The sequence below is a fragment of the Sander lucioperca genome, chromosome 9 (genome assembly GCF_008315115.2).
Source record: "Sander lucioperca isolate FBNREF2018 chromosome 9, SLUC_FBN_1.2, whole genome shotgun sequence".
Classification (NCBI taxonomy): domain Eukaryota; kingdom Metazoa; phylum Chordata; class Actinopteri; order Perciformes; family Percidae; genus Sander; species Sander lucioperca.
The window spans coordinates 30,678,665-30,699,418 of NC_050181.1; the positions used below are offsets into that span (position 1 = coordinate 30,678,665).

The 20,754-nt window shown below is 43.3% G+C and overlaps 1 protein-coding gene across 1 annotated transcript; it reads left to right on the forward strand.

Moving 5' to 3' along the window:
* Positions 1–4,957: 4,957 nt before the first annotated feature.
* Positions 4,958–16,341, forward strand: LOC118495858 (piggyBac transposable element-derived protein 4-like). The gene is made up of 3 exons (XM_036005173.1): positions 4,958–5,036; positions 5,204–5,688; positions 16,306–16,341. Exons 1-3 carry the CDS (start codon positions 4,958–4,960, stop codon positions 16,339–16,341), a joined length of 600 nt encoding a protein of 199 aa, XP_035861066.1.
* Positions 16,342–20,754: the final 4,413 nt, after the last annotated feature.

The window sequence follows — 20,754 nt, forward strand, 5'->3', positions numbered from 1 at the left end:
AGAGATTGCACAGCGGTCAGCTTCTCTACCTCCTCAGGCTCAGTCTCACCTGAAAACATTGGCATAAGTATGCTGTCAGTTAACGAAACATCGGAATTATCACCCTCATTCTGCAACAAACGTGTGCGCGCACGCGTGAGAACACACGCAGGGAACACCGGAGAAGTAGCCAAAAGGTCTGTGGGGGAAACGCCGCACTGAGGTGAATCTTGCACCTCTAACGTGGGAGTCACCTTACCTCCTGCAATGTCATTCCCCAGTAAAAGTACGATACCCTGAATTGGCAGAGCATCACAAACCGCCACAGGAAAGAACCCGGTAACTAACTTAGACTGAATGTGGACGCAGTGCACAGGACGAGGAATGTAACCCATCTCTATGCCACGGAGCATCGAACCAAACCCGCAAGCTGATTGTTCAGAAAAAGGTAATGCTGACGCCAATATTACCGACTGGGAACAAGCGGTGTCCCTCAGCACCCGGACAGAGCGCTGATCTACAGGCGTGCCGGTGAGTGAAATGCGTGCGTCAAAGGCAAACGGTTTGAAGCAGGCATCCAACTCTTCACATTTCTCAGTTCTTGTACTGTGGTCTGTTTTAATCAGGCCAATGCCCTTAGGCTCTGTTAACACAGGTAACACAATCAACCCACTCTCCACCAAGTTAGCAATAACTAACGGTTTAAGATCTCTTTTTAACGTGGTTTTTGTTACCGGAATCTGGAGGTGACTCGCTACAATAAATAAGTCATCTTTCCTACATGCATTTATTTGCTCAAGAGTTGGATTGGCTATGAATGCCTCCAAGTCAAAGCGCTCAGACGCCATGACACCTAATCAACAAGACAGCTGCACCAGATAACCAATTAATGTTTACACTTACCCTCTTCCAATAAATATCCTTTCACCAGGAATCAATTTAAGGATCCCGGACGAGCCCCCAATTATGTTACGCCCCATAGCTAGGGGTATCAGGACATAACATAAAACCAGATGGAATTGGTATTAGAAAGGAAATTTATTCCAGAATCAGGTAAATGACAACAAACAGTGCTCAAACAAAAGGACAAGTGGGCCGATGGGTGCTGCGGAAAACAAAAACAGAATATAACAAAAGGAGATCTTCAAAAGGGAAGACTATTTCTAAATCTAAATGAAAACGAAAGATTAAACAAAACACCTCTCTAACTTAAATACTTGGTTAAACACAAAACAGTACTCACAGCACCCCTGAACCTAGTGTGACTAATACAACACAAATTGACTACGTGCAGGAAGGATATCAGTTTTTTAGAGCTTACTCCTAGGCCCACGTCCTCACACTAACAGTTTCTCCTCAAAGTCTGGTCTGGCAGCTGCCCTCAGGGGTTCAATTTCTGTCGATGGGTCTCCTGCATCTGAAGTTGCCATCCTATCTTTTGACTGGCTGTCTGTTGACTCGCAGCACTATAACGCGTGTGTTTTTTTCTTCCGCTTGGCAGAACGTGAAATGGCAGAATGTGCAAGGCGACATGGGCAGACGCAGTCCTGCGGGTTTGCTCGCGGTCATTATACGCGTTCATCATGCCTAGTTTAATAACTCTGGATTCGGCTAGTGAATGTCAAACCTGTTTAAAACAAGGAACCTTTAAGTGTTCGGGCTGTTAAGTTGATGTACCCCAAAAAAAATAATCCGCTGAAAATATAGAAGTTTCTTTCGCCATGTAAAGTCTATGGCGCTAAGTCCATTGTTGCATTAAGACATGGCGTTGTTCCTGGAGTCTTAAGTGGCTGCTTGACAAGCCGACCGGACGTGACGTGGGGGCGTGGCAGCTTCGACGATTCCATTTTTTTATTCGAAATTCGAGATTGTGACTTAATTTTCGTGACACTCTTACTAAATATCAAACAAAAGCCAGACACTATATCGTATTAAGTTTCTGTGAGCTGTACATTTACCACTTCTAAACAGAGGCAGAACATAACCTTATCTTGGAGCTTCATCCACAGCGCTGTGCAATGCAAGACTATCTCGGACCTGACCGGTCAGACACAGCAGTTTTCATCAGACTCACCCTGGGTCTGGTTAATTAAGTCTGCTGCTAACTTATAACACTACGAACATTACCCTGGTCAAAATACCCCCACAAATCAAATCCATACTTCAACGTTAACCGTCAAACCACAAGTGTTGAATTCGTTAACGATAAGACGAGTCGAGACAACACCACCGTCATTATAAACGCTGATTGTGGTGATATCAACATGCAATATTGTTGACGAAAAAGACAAATCTAAAATGTTTTTTTTCTCTCTCTCTCTCTCTCTCTCTCTCTCTCTCTCTCTGCATGCACCCACACACAGTCCGGTTCTGGTGGTTGATAAACGCAGATATTTGCTGATTAGCTCTCATAACGGGCCAGGTGGTTAGCGCACTGCCATGAACCCATGAGGTTAATGTCTGATTACGCCACATTTTCATTGTGATATTTTGTGATTCAATTCTGAATCTGCAACATTCTCTGTGAGGTAAATATAGTAGTACAATGTCTTCCTCTGATGCAGACGTAGCATACACTGCAGGGCTGTAGTACTCAAGTCCAGACTCAAGACGCTTTTCTGTTGTCTCGGACTTGTCTCGGACTTGTTAGTATTTGGATTTGGCCATCGGACTCGCCAAATATTATAGTTGGTCTCGACAGAGTCCAACACAATATGCTTTTATTCTAAAATAACTTACTCCAAAACAAAACCATTGATGAAGGACGCTCGTTCAGAAGACAGGTATTGGTTTAATTCAAAATCCATCTAGAACAGGCATTGTGACTGGTCGCCTGATATATGCCTGGCTGCTTCATATACCTCAATCATCAGGTATCTATCATTTTCATTTTGGCCACAGACACAATGTCAGCGAGAACTTTGTACTATGGATTCTTCAGGACAAGTAAAAAGTTCAAGAATGGGAACATTTCCATTTTATATTTTAAGTAATTAATTTGATCCTTTCTTTCTACGATCTTGACTGTCTCATTTGGACTTGGTCTTGACTTGGACTCAAACGTTTTTGGCTCAGTCTTGACTTGAACCTCTTTGGACATGGTCTTGACTCTGTCTCGACTAGTCCTGGTCTTGGACTTGTCTTGGACTCAACAAAGGTGGACTTGACTACAGCCCTGCTACACTGTAAGTCAAAAGTAGTCTATACACTGGAGTTGCATATTAAGTGGTTCAGGGTCCTTCTGTAAGTCATTTTGGGGTACAGTTTGGTTTTGGAGAATTCTACAAACAGCAATACCACAGGCCAAGCAATTGGCCCGTTCCAAACAGGCACATTTTCAACAGGCACTGTACTAGTTCATATATTGTTTCCATGATTTCAGTTTGATTTGTCATTCATATAATCTTCTGTTCCAGCTGCTGGAGCAGGACATCAGCACTTTTGTGAAGAACGAGCTGAAGAAGATTCAGAAGGTCCTGAGTCCAGATTACCCAAAATGCTTAGAGAGTCAGAGGGAGGATGAGGAGGTGTTGGACGGTGAGGATGAAGAGCAGAGGAGTAGCAGCAGACAGCAACTGCACTTCCTGAGGAGAATGAAGCAGGGGGAGCTGGCTGACCAGCTGCAGAGCAGTAAGAGATTTTCTCTAAAGATTTAACATGCTGGATAAATGGGACCTTTACTAATGTCTCAAGAGATGGACCAAAATATATTCATATACTCATTATCTGAGGAAATGTTGAAATATATTATTTGACTTATTGATCTTCTTTGTTGTGTGTTCATTCAGGAAGTCTTACTGCAGTTGGTAAGCGTAAACTCAAATCTAAGCTGCAGAAGAAGTTCCAGTGTGTGTTTGAGGGGATTGCTAAAGCAGGAAACCCAACCCTTCTGAATCAGATGTTTGCAGAGATCAACATCACAGAGGGAGGGACTGCAGAGGTCAATGATGAACATGAGGTCATACAGATTGAAACAGCATCCAGGAAACTAGACAGACCAGAAACAACAATCAGACAAGAAGACATCTTTAAAGCCTCACCTGGAAGAGATGAACCAATCAGAACAGTGGTGACAAAGGGAGTGGCTGGCATCGGGAAAACAGTCTTAACACAGAAGTTCACTCTGGACTGGGCTGAAGACAAAGCCAACCAGGACATCCAGTTCACATTTCCATTCACTTTCAGAGAGCTGAATGTGCTGAAAGAGGAAAAGTACAGCTTGGTGCAACTTGTTGATCGCTTCTTTAGTGAAACCAAAGAAGCAGGAATCTGCAGGTTTGAAGAGGTTGTGTTCATCTTTGACGGTCTGGATGAGTGTCGACTTCATCTGGACTTCCACAACACTGAGATCCTGATTGATGTTACAGAGTCCACCTCAGTGGATGTGCTGCTGACAAACCTCATCAGGGGGAAACTGCTTCCCTCTGCTCGCCTCTGGATAACCACACGACCTGCAGCAGCCAATCAGATCCCTCCTGAGTGTGTTGACATGGTGACAGAGGTCAGAGGGTTTACTGACCCACAGAAGGAGGAGTACTTCAGGAAGAGATTCAGAGATGAGGAGCAGGCCAGCAGAATCATCTCCCACATCAAGACATCACGAAGCCTCCACATCATGTGCCACATCCCGATATTCTGCTGGATCACTGCTACAGTTCTAGAGGATGTGTTGAAGACCAGAGAGATAGGAGGGCTGCCCAAGACCCTGACTGAGCTGTACATCCACTTCCTGGTGGTTCAGTCCAAAGTGAAGAACATCAAATATGATGGAGGAGCTGAGACAGATCCACACTGGACTCCAGAGAGCAGGAAAATGACAGAGTCTCTGGGAAAACTGGCTTTTGAGCAGCTGCAGAAAGGCAACCTGATCTTCTATGAATCAGACCTGACAGAGTGTGGCATCGATATCAGAGCAGCCTCAGTGTACTCAGGAGTACGAGCCTCGGACAAACTGGCGGCCATACGGGACGTGTGTGACATGTGGGCGCGGCGGCTTCCCGGCCTCTACAACCCGGGCCCTGACGTGACCGTGGACGAGCAGCTGGTCCCCTTTCGCGGTTTGTCATCGTCGTCATCATCATCATCATCATCATCATCATCATTTCTTGTTTTTTGTGTGCTTAACTCTTTCTTCTTCTTCTTCTTCTTCTTCTTCGTCTTCTTCTTCTTCGTCTTCTTCGTCGTCTTCTTCTTCTTCTTCTTCTTCTTGTACCACACATCCAAGGTCGATGCCTGTTCCGCCAGCACATGCGCAGCAAGCCCGCGAGGTACGGCGTCAAGTTGTGGGTGGCCTGTGACGCCAAGTCCAGCTACGCGTGGAACGTGCAGGTCTACACGGGCAAGTCCGCGTGTGGCGCGTCCGAGAGGAACCAGGGCGCCCGGGTGCTGCTGGACCTGACCGAGGGGCTAGCGGGCCCTCGCAAGGTCACGTGCGACAACTTCTTCACCTCCTACGACCTGGCGCGGCGGCTCCTGGACGAGAGGCGCCTCACCCTGGTGGGCACGATGTGCAGAAACAAGCCCGAGCTGCCGGCCGCCTTGCTCGACACCAGGGGCCACGCGGTCGCCTCGTCCAGGCTCGCCTTCACGCCCGCCGCCGCTCTGGTGTCCTACATGCCCAAGAGGAACAAGAACGTGCTGCTAATGAGCACGTTCTTCGTAGCCTTCTCGGCTGCTCGTCTGAGGGCGAACTTCTGGGGTGCACTACTCGTAAAACAAACAAACAAACAAATAAACAAACACAAATAAATAAATAAATAAAACACTAAGCATGACTCTGCATTTTACTCTGTTTTACTCTGCATTACTTTGCATTACTCTGCATGCTGCACTAGCGACAGTCACGTCAGCTACGCGGTTCACCTCACGAGTGACAAAAGTCTTCACACGCGTCCCTCCGGCTCTCTGCGACCCTCCTGTTATTCAAGCGTATCTTTATTTTATTTTATTTTATTTTATTATTTATTTTTTTTTATTTTTTTTGTTACCCTCACCTCGCCCTGCCGGTCTCCGTTGCAGCGTATTTCTACTACCCATGCCTCGATCCTTCGGGTCTCTGGGACCCTCCCTTCATTTCATTTCATTTCATTTCATTTCACATGGACCGCCTCGCCTCGTCCTAGGGGTCGCAGAGACCCCTGTGTATGTGATTGTGTTGCATGCACGCACCTAACTCGCACAAGGGCGAAGCACCACACAAAGGTTAAAGCAGGTTCGGTACGCTTGTTTGGTCCGCTTTTGGTGTGCACCCGAGTGCCAATGCCGCGTTCTCACCTTCCCTTACGAACCGCACTAGCGGGTCAAATGAACTCTAGTGTGATTCAACCGAACTAAACGAGGCAGATGTGAAAGCGCCCTAAAAGAGTGAATGAGGACGCAGTGCTGATTAGCCGCACCTTTTTTCGCTCCGCTACAAACTTTCACCTTTGATTTTTAAGTGCCAGGTAGGGCAAGTTTATTTTCTCGGCTTCCTTTACTCAGAATGCCGCATAACAAAAATCACCCAAAAAAAGCAGACTGCAACTGAGTCGGAGGAAGACATCTTGCTAGCTGCAAGTGCTATGCAGGCTAATACTCGGGGGGGAAGAAGGAACAGAGGCAATGAACGCGGGCAGCGACGTTAGCTCGGAGGATATTCTCAATTCCATCAAAGAGATGAATGCAGAATTTTCGGCTAAATTCGGTAGTGTAGACTTCTGGAAGGAGGTAGCACAAATTATATTTAGGGCCCAAGCGCCGACAGCGGCGAAGGCCCTATTGAAACTGAAGGAATTATTAGGACCCGAGCGCCGACAGCAGCGAAGGCCCTATTGAAACTGAAGGAATTATTATTAGGGCCCGAGCGCCGACAGTGGCGAAGGCCCTATTGAAACTGAAGGAATTATTAGGGCCCGAGCGCCGACAGCGGCAAAGGCCCTATTGAAACTGAAGGAATTATTATTATTATTATTATTATTAGGGCCCGAGCGCCAACAGCGGCGAAGGCCCTATTGAAACTGAAGGAATTATTATTATTTTCCCGGCAAATGAATTTTTTGAGGGGCTTAACATATTCAAAAACTCACCAAATTTGGCGGTCGCATCAAGTCTGGTGAAAATGTACGTATTTTAAGGGTTTCGGGAATAGGTGCACAAAGATGAAAAGTTATTAGAAGAAAAACTTTTCGTCTGACGGTGTGGGCGTGGCGTGGCGGCCATTTTGAGTGTTGAGCGATGAACAAATAAATTGTTGTAACTTGAGTGTACGTTGTCGTATCTGCCCGAAAATTCTCACGATTGACAAGGGTCCAGGCCTGAGGACACCTACAGGCGATATTTGACTTTTGGTCATAGCGCACCCCGCTGGCAACAGGAAATGCGCCTTATATGACAAACGTCATCCGATTTACATGAAACTTAGAATGTGTGGTCTACATGTGATAATGAGCCGGCCCCTATAATATAACCACGCCCACTTACTCAGGCCACGCCCCCTTTCATAACATTTCATAACATTTGATTTAAGGTTGACCATTGTGTGAGGTATCAATGAACTCAGCAGAGAGTTACTTCTTCATTGGTGATGTTTTGCCCCGCCCCCTATGCTTAAGCCACGCCCCTTTCATAACATTTGAACCGATTAAGGTAGACCCTTGTGTGAGGTATCATTGAACTCAGCAGAGACTTCCTTTTTAATTGGTGATGGGTTGACCCGGCCCCTATAATTTAGCCACGCCCCTTTTTATAACTGGTGACCCATTTAAGGAAGAGTCTTGTGTGAGGTGTCATTGAACACAGCAGAGAGTTGCTTCTTCATTGGTGATGGTTTGGACCGCCCCATATGCTTAAGCCACGCCCCCTTTCATAACATTTGAACGATTTAAGGTTGACCATTGTGTGAGGTATCAATGAACTCAGCAGAGAGTTACTTCTTCATTGGTGATGGTTTGGCCCGCCCCCTATGTTCAAGCCACGCCCCCTTTCATAAATGCTGACCCATCTAAGGTAGAGTCTTGTGTGAGGTGTCATTGAACGCAGCAGGGAGTTCCCTTTTCATTGGTGACGATTTGCGGTGTCTGAGTGCCGCGCAAATGCATGGTCGCAAGGAGCGGCGACCGCCGGTGACCCCGACGCGCGCAGAGGAGCGAGGGCCCGTCCATCGCTGCTTGCAGCTTTAATTATTATTATTATTACACCAAATGAATTGGCTTTTTGAGGGGCTTAACATATTCAAAAACTCACCAAATTTGGCGGTCGCATCAAGTCTGGTGAAAATGTACGTATTTTAAGGTTTGCGGGAATAGGCGCGCAAAAATGGCTCGCTAGTGCCCCCTACAAAGTTAAAAAAATTGAGCCCCTGCAGTGCGTTTAACGTAGACTCACGAAACTTGGTACACATATGTAACATGTCAAGGTGTACAAAAAACGTCATTGGAGCCATACCCTAAACCCAACAGGAAGTCCGCCATTGTGAATTCAAAGTTCGAAATTAGTGTGATTTTGGCCATTTCCACATGTCGTACTTTAACAAACTCCTCCTAGAGATTTCATCCGATCAACTTCAAATTCGGTCTGTGTCATCTTATGACATTAAAGATGAAAAGTTGTTAAAAGAAAAACTTTTCGTCATAGGGCGTGGCCGTGGCGGGGCGGCCATTTTGTACGTTTCGCTGCTGAAACAGGAAGTGGGTGTAACTCGAGTGTACATTGTCCGATTGGCTCGAAACTTCAGGATTCATAAGAGTCCAACCCTGAGGACAAATAAAGGCCGATATTTACTTAAAGTCATAGCGCCCCCTAGTGGCAACAGGAAGTAGGCCTAAAAGTCAAGGTGCTATACTTTAACGAACTCCTCCTAGAGGTTTCATCCGATGTACTTCAAACTTGGTCTCTATCATCCCAACACCTTAATGATGAAAATTTATTAAAAGAAAAACTTTTCGTCAGACGGTGTGGGTGTGGTGGCCATTTTGAGTGTTTAGCAATGAACAAAGAAGTTGTTGTAACTTGAGTGTACGTTGTCGTATCTGCCCGAAAATTCTCACGATTGACAAGGGTCCAGGCCTGAGGACACCTACAGGCCATATTTGACTTTTGGTCATAGCGCCCCCCGCTGGCAACAGGAAATGCGCCTTATATGACAAACATCATCCGATTTACATGAAACTTAGAATGTGTGGTCTACATGTGATAATGAGCCGGCCCCTATAATATAACCACGCCCACTTACCCAGGCCACGCCCCCTTTCATAACATTTGAACCGTTTAAGGTAGTCTTGTGTGAGGTGTTATTGAACTCAGCAGAGAGTTGCTTCTTCATTGGTAATGGTTTGTCCCGCCCGCTATGCGTAAGCCACGCCCCCTTTCACAGCTAATTAACTGTATGGCATAGAGTCTTGTGTGAGGTGTCATTGAACTCAGCAGAGAGTTCCTTCTTCATTGGTGATGGTTTGACCCGCCCCCTATGCTTAAGCCAGGCCCCCTTTCATAACATTTGAACCGTTTAAGGTAGACCCTTGTGTGAGGTGTCATTGAACTCAGCAGAGACTTCCTTATTCATTGGTGATGGTTTGGCCAGCCCCCTATGCTTAAGCCACGCCCCCTTTCATAAATCCTGACCCATTTAAGGTAGTCTTATGTGAGGTATCAATGAACTCAGCAGAGACTTCCTTCATAATTGGTGATGTTTGACCCGCCCCCTATGCTTTAGCCACGCCCCCTTTTCACAGCTAATGAACCGTATGACATAGAGTCTTGTGTCAAGTATCGTTGAACTTGGCAGGGAGTTCCCTTTTCATTGGTGACGATTTGCGGTGTCTGAGTGCCACGCAAATGCACGGTCGCAAGAAGCGGCGTCTGCCGGTAACCCCGACGCGCACAGAGGAGCGAGGGCCCATCCATCGCTGCTTGCAGCTTTAATTCAAATAGTGTCTGTTAGGCTGCCTCTCCATCCCAAAGTATTTATCCTGAGGTTGTACCCATCTGATCCTATCTTAAAAAAAGAGATAAAAGTACTTATACATATGTGTTTACTGCAAGCCAAACGGTTGATTTCTCTTGCTTGGAAGGATGTGAGTAGGCCTAGTATTGGTCGGTGGCTTAGAGAAATGTCTTCTTGCCTAACAATGGAAAGAATAACATATATGGTTAAGGATAGACAAAATAATTTCAAACAGGTTTGTGGATCATTCTTAGCCTAGAAATCTAGACGCACCCTAGCGGCAGCAAATTTAATTTGCAGCCAGGGGGGTATAGGCACTCTCCGTTGGCTTGCAAGCTAACACACCCTAGTGGCAGCAAATTTAATTTGCAGCCAGGGGGGTATAGGCACTCTCAGTTGGCTTGCAAGCTAGAAAAACCAAACTCTAGTCAGGCCAATCACATTGTGTATAGAGTTGGTAGGCGGGCTTATGGCTGCTGCTGCTGGGAACAGCGGTCTTCTGGAAGACTTGGAGTTAAGCTTTTCTTGTTCTGAGTTTTGCCGACCGGATATGGCAAAAATGTAATCTATCAACTAGCTTCGCTACCTTCTTCGTTGCTCTGCCTGGTTGTAGCGCTGTCCTATTGTGTGCAGAGGGAATTTGAAAGACAACCGTTTATCCCGCCCCTCGGATTGAGCCCTGTCAATGGTGAGTTCCCAGATCCAACATCTTGATGTGGGTCTGGCTTGTCAGGCTAGATCATTCTTGGTCTTTGTTGAACAAAATTATTTGGGTGATATTCTGGCAAATGAGGAGAAGCGGCGAAGGCCCTATTGGAACTGAAGGAATTATTATTAGGGCCCGAGTGCCGACAGCGGCGAAGGCCTTATTGGAACTGAAGGAATTATTATTATTATTATTATTATTAGGACTCGAGCGCCAACAGCGGCAAAGGCCCTATTGAAACTGAAGGAATTACTAGGGCCTGAGTGCCGACAGCGGTGAAGGCCCAATTGGAACTGAAGGAATTATTATTAAGGCCCAAGCGCCGACAGCGGCGAAGGCCCTATTGAATTCATGAATGCTGATCCATCTAAGGTAGAGTCTTGTTTTCTCTCAAACTTCGAACTGACAGAACACAACCATTACACAGCCTAGTTCCCCCAAGTTAGTTTACAGTCTACACATCCATTCCAGCACCATATGTAGGGCCTTCCTCCATCTCCTGCTGGTGTCTTTTCACTTTTTTGGCTGTGCTTACACTTTTACGACATGCTATGCGCTGGTGGAATGGACACTATTAGCTTTTGAGATCCTAACCATGTCGTCATCCTTCATTGCATTGACAGGCTGTGCTCTGAAGCCACAATTTCTGCATCATAGCCAGCATGGCAGATGCACCCTCATTGAATGTAGAAATAGCCATACTGGCTGCAGCCTCAACCCTGCTTTTCCCCACAAAGACTGTTTTTGGACATTGGGCCCATATGATCAAGTTGAGGCATGCGTTGGCATTCTGAGTGCCTCCGTGCTGCACTGTCACTGGACATCCGGTGATACACAGGGATAAGCTTCTTAGGAATCATTCAAAAGACCAATTTTTAGAACATTGGAGAAAGCAAACAAAGTAGACTAAATTGTTATTTGACGGAGTATCTTCACGCTGTCAGAGATATGAAGAAGAGACGGATCCTGACTAAATACAAGCTCAGTGACCACCAACTGGGTCAGACAGACAGGTCAGAGAGAGAGAGACAGGCTCAGTGACCACCAACTTGGTCAGACAGAGATGCACTTCCTCCTCCACTGGGAAAAATTATCTTCACTAAGAGATTTACACCTTGGAAAAATAGCCAAAAAAAGTTAACAACAGAAAAGAAGCTCCTTCTCCTAGGAGAGGTGACGGCAGCTCCACTGACAGCTAAATATGTATCTGCCTGCCACAGCCTGAGGGACTTACAACCACTTAATACCCCAAAATTTGTTTAGTATTGTATAGTAATTATATTAGAATAGTATATATGTGACACCTACATATTTAATATATGACATGTAGGCTATGAATTTCTGTATACTGCTTAGAGAGAGAGAGAGAGAGTGAGAGAGAGTCTGATTACCTCCGCTGTCTGAAAACTCATCGACGTACTATGTGAAGGCATTTCATCATCTTCTGTCTTAGTTTGTAATCTCCTGTCTTCTTGCTAATGACAACTGTTTTCGTCTTCTCTGAGATGATTTTCGACCGTTTTCGACGCATTTCTTTTGACATTCTGAACTACCGCGGAAATGTCAAAGCACGTCACGTGACGATTCTGAACGAATCACGTTGTCAGAATATGGCATCAGCCAATGAGATTGCGCATTTAGAGTTAAACTCCCCTTTTACTTTAACGATTGGTTGCTGATAAAAAGGAAATGACCATATTTGGATCGGACAGCATTGTACAGGAGTCACAGGGTGCAGACAGCGAGCGCGGAGCAGCGGGATGATTTAGAACGCTAACTTTTGTTGAAGCCTATGTTTAAGCCACGCCCCCTTTCATAAATGCTGATCCATTTAAGGTAGAGTCTTATTGAACTCAGCAGAGACTTCCTTTTTTATTGGTCATGGTTTGGCCCGCCCCCTATGCTTTGGCCACGCCCCCTTTCACAGCTAATGAACTGTATGATGTAGAGTCTTGTGTGAAGTATCACTGAACTCAGCATAGAGTTCCCTTTTCATTGGTGACTATTTGCCCCGTCCCACATAGAGTTCCCTTTTCATTGGTGACTATTTGCCCCGCCCCACATAGAGTTCCCTTTTCATTGGTAACTATTTGCCCGACCTCATATGCTTTAGCCACGCCCCCTTTAATAACTAATGACCCATTTTTGTACACTATTGTGTGAGGTATCATTGAACTCAACAGAGATTTCCGTTTTCATTGGTCACGTTTTGGCCCGCCCCCCATGCTTTAGCCACGCCCCCTTTCACAGCTAATGAACTGTACGACGTAGAGAGTTCCTTTTTGATTGTGATGGTTTGACCCGCCCCCTATGCAGCTTTAATTTTGTCTGTATTTACTCTTTATAATTTGTGTTTTTATTTTATATACGTTTTGTTTTTATACATTTGTATTTTTATTTTTAGTCTGTTGCTGTGATTGCTGTCTGTAGTTTGGTTTTTGCTTATATTGTTTTTCAGGGTTTATCAACATTTTTTTTATTTTTACGGTTTAAATGAAACTCAATAAACACATTGTTTAAAAGAAAAAAAAGGGAATGAGGTTTAGAAGTCCTTTAGTCTGAGAGAGCTAACTCAGGAGCTTGTCAACATTGTAATGTCTTGATTCACAGCACATAAACTTGACTTGGATATACAGTTAGGTCCAAATGTATTTGGACAATGACATTTTATTATTTTGGCTCTGGATTTAAAAGCAAACAATGATTATGTGCTTACAGTGCTGACTCAGCTTCAACATGAGAGTATTCACAGCTATTTTAAATGTACTATGCAGGAATTATGGTTGGACCCCATATTTAAGGGGACAAGTATTTGGACAAGAGGCTGCATGTGTTTCTTTGCGTCTGCATGTATGAGTCAGGCAGAGGTGGAAAGAGTACTAGAATATTGTACTCAAGTAAAATTACTGTTAATGTAAAGAAATTTTACTCAAGTTAAAATACATTCGTACAAATAAAATTCTAAGTAAAAAGTAGGTAAGTATACTTTGAGTAAAAGTTACTGCGTTACATTATTAAAAGGTGAACAATATCATCAACATGACCCCTTAAGTTGTTCGTATGGCTGATTCTGTTTTATTACTGGAGCTGGGCGCACATAAAGGAGACTCATTTCCACTCTGTCAGTTAGTCATACGTGAATGTAGAAATGCTCAGCTGTTTGCATCTGTTTGCTCTGTCAATGAGAAGAATGACAAACAAGTGAAACTTCACTGACTTGCGAGGTTCTGCAACAACAAAATAACAATCACTCATTCTCACAGAATCACAAACAGTGTTTTATTCTGAGGTTATGTCTCTCACCTTAAATCTGATATCTCCCTTATTAAAACAACAATTTTTTGTAATTGTTTTATTATTATTGCGGATTCCTCTTCAGGTTGAGTGGCTGTAACCTGTCAGAGAGAAGCTGTGAAGCTCTGTCCTCAGTTCTCAGCTCCCAGTCCTCTAGTCTGAGAGAGCTGGACCTGAGTAACAACGAGCTGCAGGATTCAGGAGTGAAGCAGCTGTCGGCTGGACTGAAGCGTCCACACTGCAGACTGGAAACTCTCAGGTTAGTGTTCTGAGATGTTATTTTCTTCATATCTTAATTATTTAGTGGACTGACTAAACAAGATTAAAATAGTGAATGAGGTTTAGAAGTCCTCTAGTCTGAGAGAGCAGACTCAGGAGTTTGTCAACATTGTAATGTCTTGGTTCACAGCACGTGGACTTGACTTGGATATACAGTTAGGTCCAAATGTATTTGGACAATGACAAAATTTTGTTATTTTGGCTCTGGATTTGAAATCAAACAATGATTACGTGCTTACAGTGCAGACTCTCAACTTCAACATGAGAATATTCACAGTTATGTTGAATGGACTATGCAGGAATTATGGTTGCACCCCATATTTAAGGAGACAAGTATTTGGACAAGAGGCTGGATCTGTTACTTTGTGCCTGCATATATGTGTCAGGCAGAGGTGGAAAGAGTACTACAATATTGTACAAGTAAAAGTACTGTTACTTTAAAGAAATTGTACGCTAGTAAAAATACATTTGTATAAATGTAGTTAAATCCAAAGTAAAAAGTAGGTCAGTATAAATGTACTCTGAGTAAACGTTACTGCGTTACATTTTTAAAAGGTGAACAATATGACCCCTTATGTAGTACGTATGGCTGATTCTATTTTTTTAATGAAACTGGGTGCACATAAAGGAGACTCATTTCCACTGTGACAGTTAGTCATAAGTGAATGTAGAAATGCTCAGCTGTTTGCATCTGTTTGCACTGTCAATGAGAAGAACAAAAAACAAGTGCAACTTCACTGACTGGCGAGGTTCTGCAACAGAGCAAAATTCTCACAGAATCACAAACAATGTTTTACTCTGAGGTTACGTCTCACCTTAAATCTGATATCTCCCTTATTAAAACAACCATTGTTTGTAATTGTTTACTTATGTATTGCTGATTCCTCTTCAGGCTGAATGGCTGTAACCTGTCAGAGAGAAGCTGTGAAGCTCTGTCCTCAGTTCTCAGCTCCCAGTCCTCTAGTCTGAGAGAGCTGGACCTGAGTAACAACAACCTGCATGATTCAGGAGTGAAGCAGCTGTCGGCTGGACTGAAGAGTCCACACTGCAGACTGGAAACTCTCAGGTTATTTTACCTTTATTAAAAAGATTTCTACCTAAGCTCTTTTTTTCTTAAATCTTCAATTATTAAATGGACTGTCTGAATATCCTTTTCAGGCTGAGTGGCTGTAACCTGTCAGAGAGAAGCTGTGAAGCTCTGTCCTCATTCCTCATCTCCCAGTCCTCTAGTGTGAGAGAGTTGGACCTGAGTAATAACAACCTGCAGGTGTTTGACCTGAAGAAATACTCTGCTTCAGAGGAGACTCTTCTGAGGCTGCTGCCAGTGGTCAAAGCCTTCAATAAAGCTCTGTACGTGTGCACACACAACTATCCAGATTAAATGGAGTTCATCTTCATTCAGAAAAAACAACCATTGTTTGTAATTGTTTCTTATGTATTGCCATACCTGTCAAGTATCCCGTTTTGGCCGGGAAAGTCCCGTATTTTTCCCTTCTTTCCCGCCGTCCTCCTGTATTAGTATTTTCCCCTAAATCCTCTGTATTTTAACCTGCGTTATTAAAAAATAATAATACCCCGTGCCCGGGCTGAGTAAAAAAAAAAAAAAAAAAATACATTCCCAATCTGAGCTCTGTCACTAGCCTCACGATAACTGCCACCTGCAGTAGCCTACTACAGGTACTGTAGGTGGCAGTTGTCGCAAGGTTAGTGCGCTCTACTCTCATGTAAAATTAACCACTCTGGCCCAGCCTGCAAATACACTCCTTCCAAAACAGTCTTAAAGAATGCAAAGTCTGCAACAAATTTGTACAATAACTCACTAAAAAAGTAAAGAAAAGTTATGTGAAATGAAAAGAAAAACTGTAAAAGAAAAGCAATATGAAATGAAAAGAATGTGTGGAATGAAAATAAAATGTATATGTAAAGACAAGCAATGTTATAAATTGTAAATATTTTCAGCATTCTGCATCAAGTGGTGATTTTAGCTTTCTTGTACACCTGTTTTAAAATGTAAGGGATACTGGAGCTTGGTTGGGGTGGTGGGACTGCTCGCGGTGGGCGCCGGAAAATTTCCCTTATTTTCAAATCCAAAACTTGACAGGTATGTGTATTGCTGTTTCCTCTGCAGACTGAGTGGCTGCAACCTGTCAGAGAGAAGCTGTGAAGCTCTGTCCTCAGTTCTCAGCTCCCAGTCCTCTAGTCTGAGAGAGCTGGACCTGAGTAACAACAAGCTGCAGGATTCAGGAGTGAAGCAGCTGTTGGCTAGACTGAAGAGTCCACACTGCAGACTGGAAACTCTCAGGTTAGTGTTCAGTTATTCTGAGATGTTATTTTCTTCGTATCTTAATTATTTACTGGACTGACTAAACAATATTAAAAGTGAATGAGGTTTAGAAGTCCTCTAGTCTGAGAGAGCTGACTCAGGAGCTTGTAAACATTGTAATGTCTTGGTACACAGCACATAAACCTGACTTGGATACTGTATACAGTTAGGTCCAAATGTATTTGGACAATGACAATATTTCATTATTTTGGCTCTGTATTTGAAATCAAACAATGATTACGTGCTTACAGTGCAATCTCTCAAGTTCAACATGAGAGTATTCACAGCTATGTTGAATGGACTATGCAGGAATAATGGTTGGACCCCATATTTAAGGAGACAAGTATTTGGACAAGAGGCTGTATCTCTTTCTTTGTGTCTGCATGTATGAGTCAGGCAGAGGTGAAAAAAATACTAGAACATTGTACTCAAGTAAAAGTACTGTTGCTTTAAATAAATTGTACTCAAGTAAAAATACATTTGTACAAATGTAGTTAAATTCAAGTAAAAAGTAGGTCAGTATAAATGTACTCTGAGTAAACATTACTGCATTACACCCCTTAAGTAGTACATATGGCTGATTCTGTTTTATTAATGGAACTGGGCACACATAAATGAGACTCATTTCCACTCTGACAGTTAGACATAAGTGATTGTAAAAATATTCAGCTGTTTGCACTGTCAATGAGAAGAATGACAAACAAGTGCAACTTCACTGACTGGCGAGGTTCTGCAACAGAGCAAAATAACGATCAGTCATACTCACAGAATCACAATGTTTTACTCTGAGGTTACGTCTCACTGTAAATCTCATATCTCCCTTATTAAAACAAACATTTTTTTGTAATTGTTTCCTTATATATTGTTGATTTATCTTCAGGCTGAGTGACTGTAACCTGTCAGAGAGAAGCTGTGAAGCTCTGTCCTCAGTTCTCAGCTCTCAGTCCTCTAGTCTGAGAGAGCTGGACCTGAGTAACAACGAGCTGCAGGATTCAGGAGTGAAGCAGCTGTCGGCTGGATTGAAGAATCCACACTGCAGACTTGAAACTCTCAGGTTATTCTACTTTTTATTAAAAAAAGATTACTACCTAAGCTCTGTTTTTCTTAATTTATCAATAATTAAATGGACTGGCTGAATATCCTTTTTAGGTTGAGTGGCTGTAACCTGTCAGAGAGAAGCTGTGAAGCTCTGTTCTCATTCCTCATCTCCCAGTCCTCTAGTCTGAGAGAGCTGGACCTGAGTAACAACGAGCTGCAGGTGTTTGACCTGAAGAAATACTCTGCTTCAGAGGAGGCTCTTCTGAGGTTGCTGCCAGTCGTCAAAGCCTTCAAGAATGCTCTGTATGTGCACACACAAGATCAAATGTCAAATGTAGTTCATCTTCATTCTGAAAAAAAATACTTTTGTCTGTAATTGTTTTGCTGATTCCTCTTCAGACTGAGTGGCTGTAAACTGTCAGAGAGAAGCTGTGAAGCTCTGTCCTCAGTTCTCAGCTCCCAGTCCTCTAGTCTGAGAGAGCTGGACCTGAGTAACAACGAGCTGCAGGATTCAGGAGTGAAGCAGCTCTCGGCTGGACTGAAGAGTCCACACTGCAGACTGGAAACTCTCAGGTTAGTGTTCAGTTATTCTGAGATGTTATTTTCTTGGCATGTTAATTATTTAGTGGACTGACTAAACAAGATTAAAAGAGTGAATGAGGTTTAGAAGTCCTCTAGTCTGAGAGACCTGACTCAGGAGCTTGTCAACATTGTAATGTCTTCGTTCATGGCACATAAACTTGACTTGGATATACAGTTAGGTCCAAATATATTTGGACAATAACAACATTTTGTTATTTGGTCTCTGGATTTGAAATCAAACAATGATTCTGTGCTTACAATGCATACTCTCAGCTTCAACATGAGAATATTCACAGCTATCTTGAATGGAGTATGCAGGAATTATGGTTGGACCCCATATTTAAGGGGACAAGTATTTGGACAAGAGGCTGCATGTGTTTCTTTGTGTCTGCATATATGAGTCAGGCAGAGGTGGAAAGAGTTATAGAATATTGTACTCAAGTACTGTTAGGGACTGTTCGTCATTTATTTCAGGGGGCCACCGGAGGAGTTTTGGCACCTTTAGTCAAAATAGATCTGACCCTCCCTTCACCAGCAATACATTTTGGGTGCCCCTCCAAAATGATAAGGAAAAAAGGGATGACCCTCCCCAATAATTTATTGATGCCTTCTGTACTGGTTTGCGCTTGGCAAAGACATACAGATAGCCATTGTTTTTTGTTTTTTTTTACAGCCATGACATACGTGACTAAACCTCTGCATTCTCATCTTATGCATCACACTCCTCTGTTATGGTGTGGTAGCCATTTCAGTAGATTTACTCACTAACATTGTTGTGGAAACACAACAAGCATGGAAACTAAATGCACACTTCCTGCATTACTGTTGTACTTCAAATACTAAGTTACTAATCTAGTAAACTAGTAGTCACATTAAATAAAACAATAAAACATTGAGACCATTCTTCAAAGCACACTGGGTAATTCAACACTGGTTGCTATGGACTCGTCATTAGGCTTCCTCAGTCATTGTATATTTTAGCATATAGGTAAAACTGCTAAAGCTGAACATTATTCAAAACTCCATTTCTCAAACGAGCGTCAATTTGGGAGCTTGCATGCTACCACTCCTTCCTTCTCAAAAGCCTTGAAAAGGCTGTCGTTTATTTATATATATATATATCCGGGACCAAAACTATATTTGAGTCGGGCATGGCTGCAGCCTGGAGACCTCCCATCTCATGCCCTCCCGACTTGGTGCAGTCCGCAAGCTTTGACTTCTCAAAATAAAAGCTTGCGTCTGGTCCATTGTGTTTTCATACGGTGTTTTGGATGTTTTTGAACTAAACAGTACGGCAATTATGCTAATGAATAAAATTATTTTTTCATCATATGTCTTAGTTACAACACGATGGAGCTTTTTTCTTAATTTATCAATTATTAAATGGACTGGCTGAATATCCTTTTTAGGTTGAGTGGCTATAACCTGTCAGAGAGAAGCTGTGAAGCTCTGTCCTCATTCCTCCTCTCTCAGTCCTCTACTATGAGAGAGCTGGACCTGAGTAACAACAACCTGCAGGTGTTTGACCTGAAGAAATACTCTGCTTCAGAGGAGACTCTTCTGAGGCTGCTGCCAGTGGTCAAAGCCTTCACTAAAGCTCTGTATGTGTGCAAACACAACTATCCAGATTAAATGGAGTTCATCTTCATTCAGAAAAAACAACCATTGTTTGTAATTGTTTCTTATGTATTGCTGATTCCTCTGCAGACTGAGTGGCTGCAACCTGTCAGAGAGAAGCTGTGAAGCTCTGTCCTCAGTTCTCAGCTCCCAGTCCTCTAGTCTGAGAGAGCTGGACCTGAGTAACAACGAGCTGCAGGATTCAGGAGTGAAGCAGCTGTCGGCTGGACTGAAGAGTCCACACTGCAGACTGGAAACTCTCAGGTTAGTGTTCAGTTATTTGAAAACCATGACCCTCTGAGCTGTTATTTTCTTTATATGTGTGTTTGAACTGCACTGACTACAGGCCAACCTTTTAGATAGAAGATGTGAAGCTCTGTCCTCAGTTCTCAGCTCCCACTCCTCTATTCCTCTAGTCCTCTAGTGACTCAGGAGCGTGTCAACAGTGTATTGTCCTGGTTCACGGATTTTTGGTAGATGTCTTTGGTTCAATGAAGACAGAATTAGCAGTGCTCTATATCGTTCATTTATTTTCTTAATAGACACTAACTGAATGACTCTGCATGAATCAACCTTTTTATAGTAAGACACATAACCCCACCCCCATGTAATCAGTTCATTGAGAACGAATATGCCGGTGGCATGACGTCACTGTGGAGGTGTGATGGTTTCAAGCACCTCATATTTGCAACACAGCACATAAACTGAACTTGGATATACAGTTAGGTTCATATGTATATATACTGTACAATGACACAATTTTGTTATTTTGGCAATTAAGTTTAAATGAACCAATGATTATGTGCTGAAAGTGCAATTTCAGAGTATTCACAGCTATTTTGAATGGACATGCAGGATTCATGGTCGGATCCCATATTTTAGGGGACCAAAGCGTTTGGTCAACAGGCTGTGCATCTGTTTATATGGCCCTGCATGTGTCAGTCAGACAGATGTGGAAGAGTACTTGTTAAGGAGGGTTCAGTTTTAGAGGTTGATTGCCATCGTCATGGGGCATCG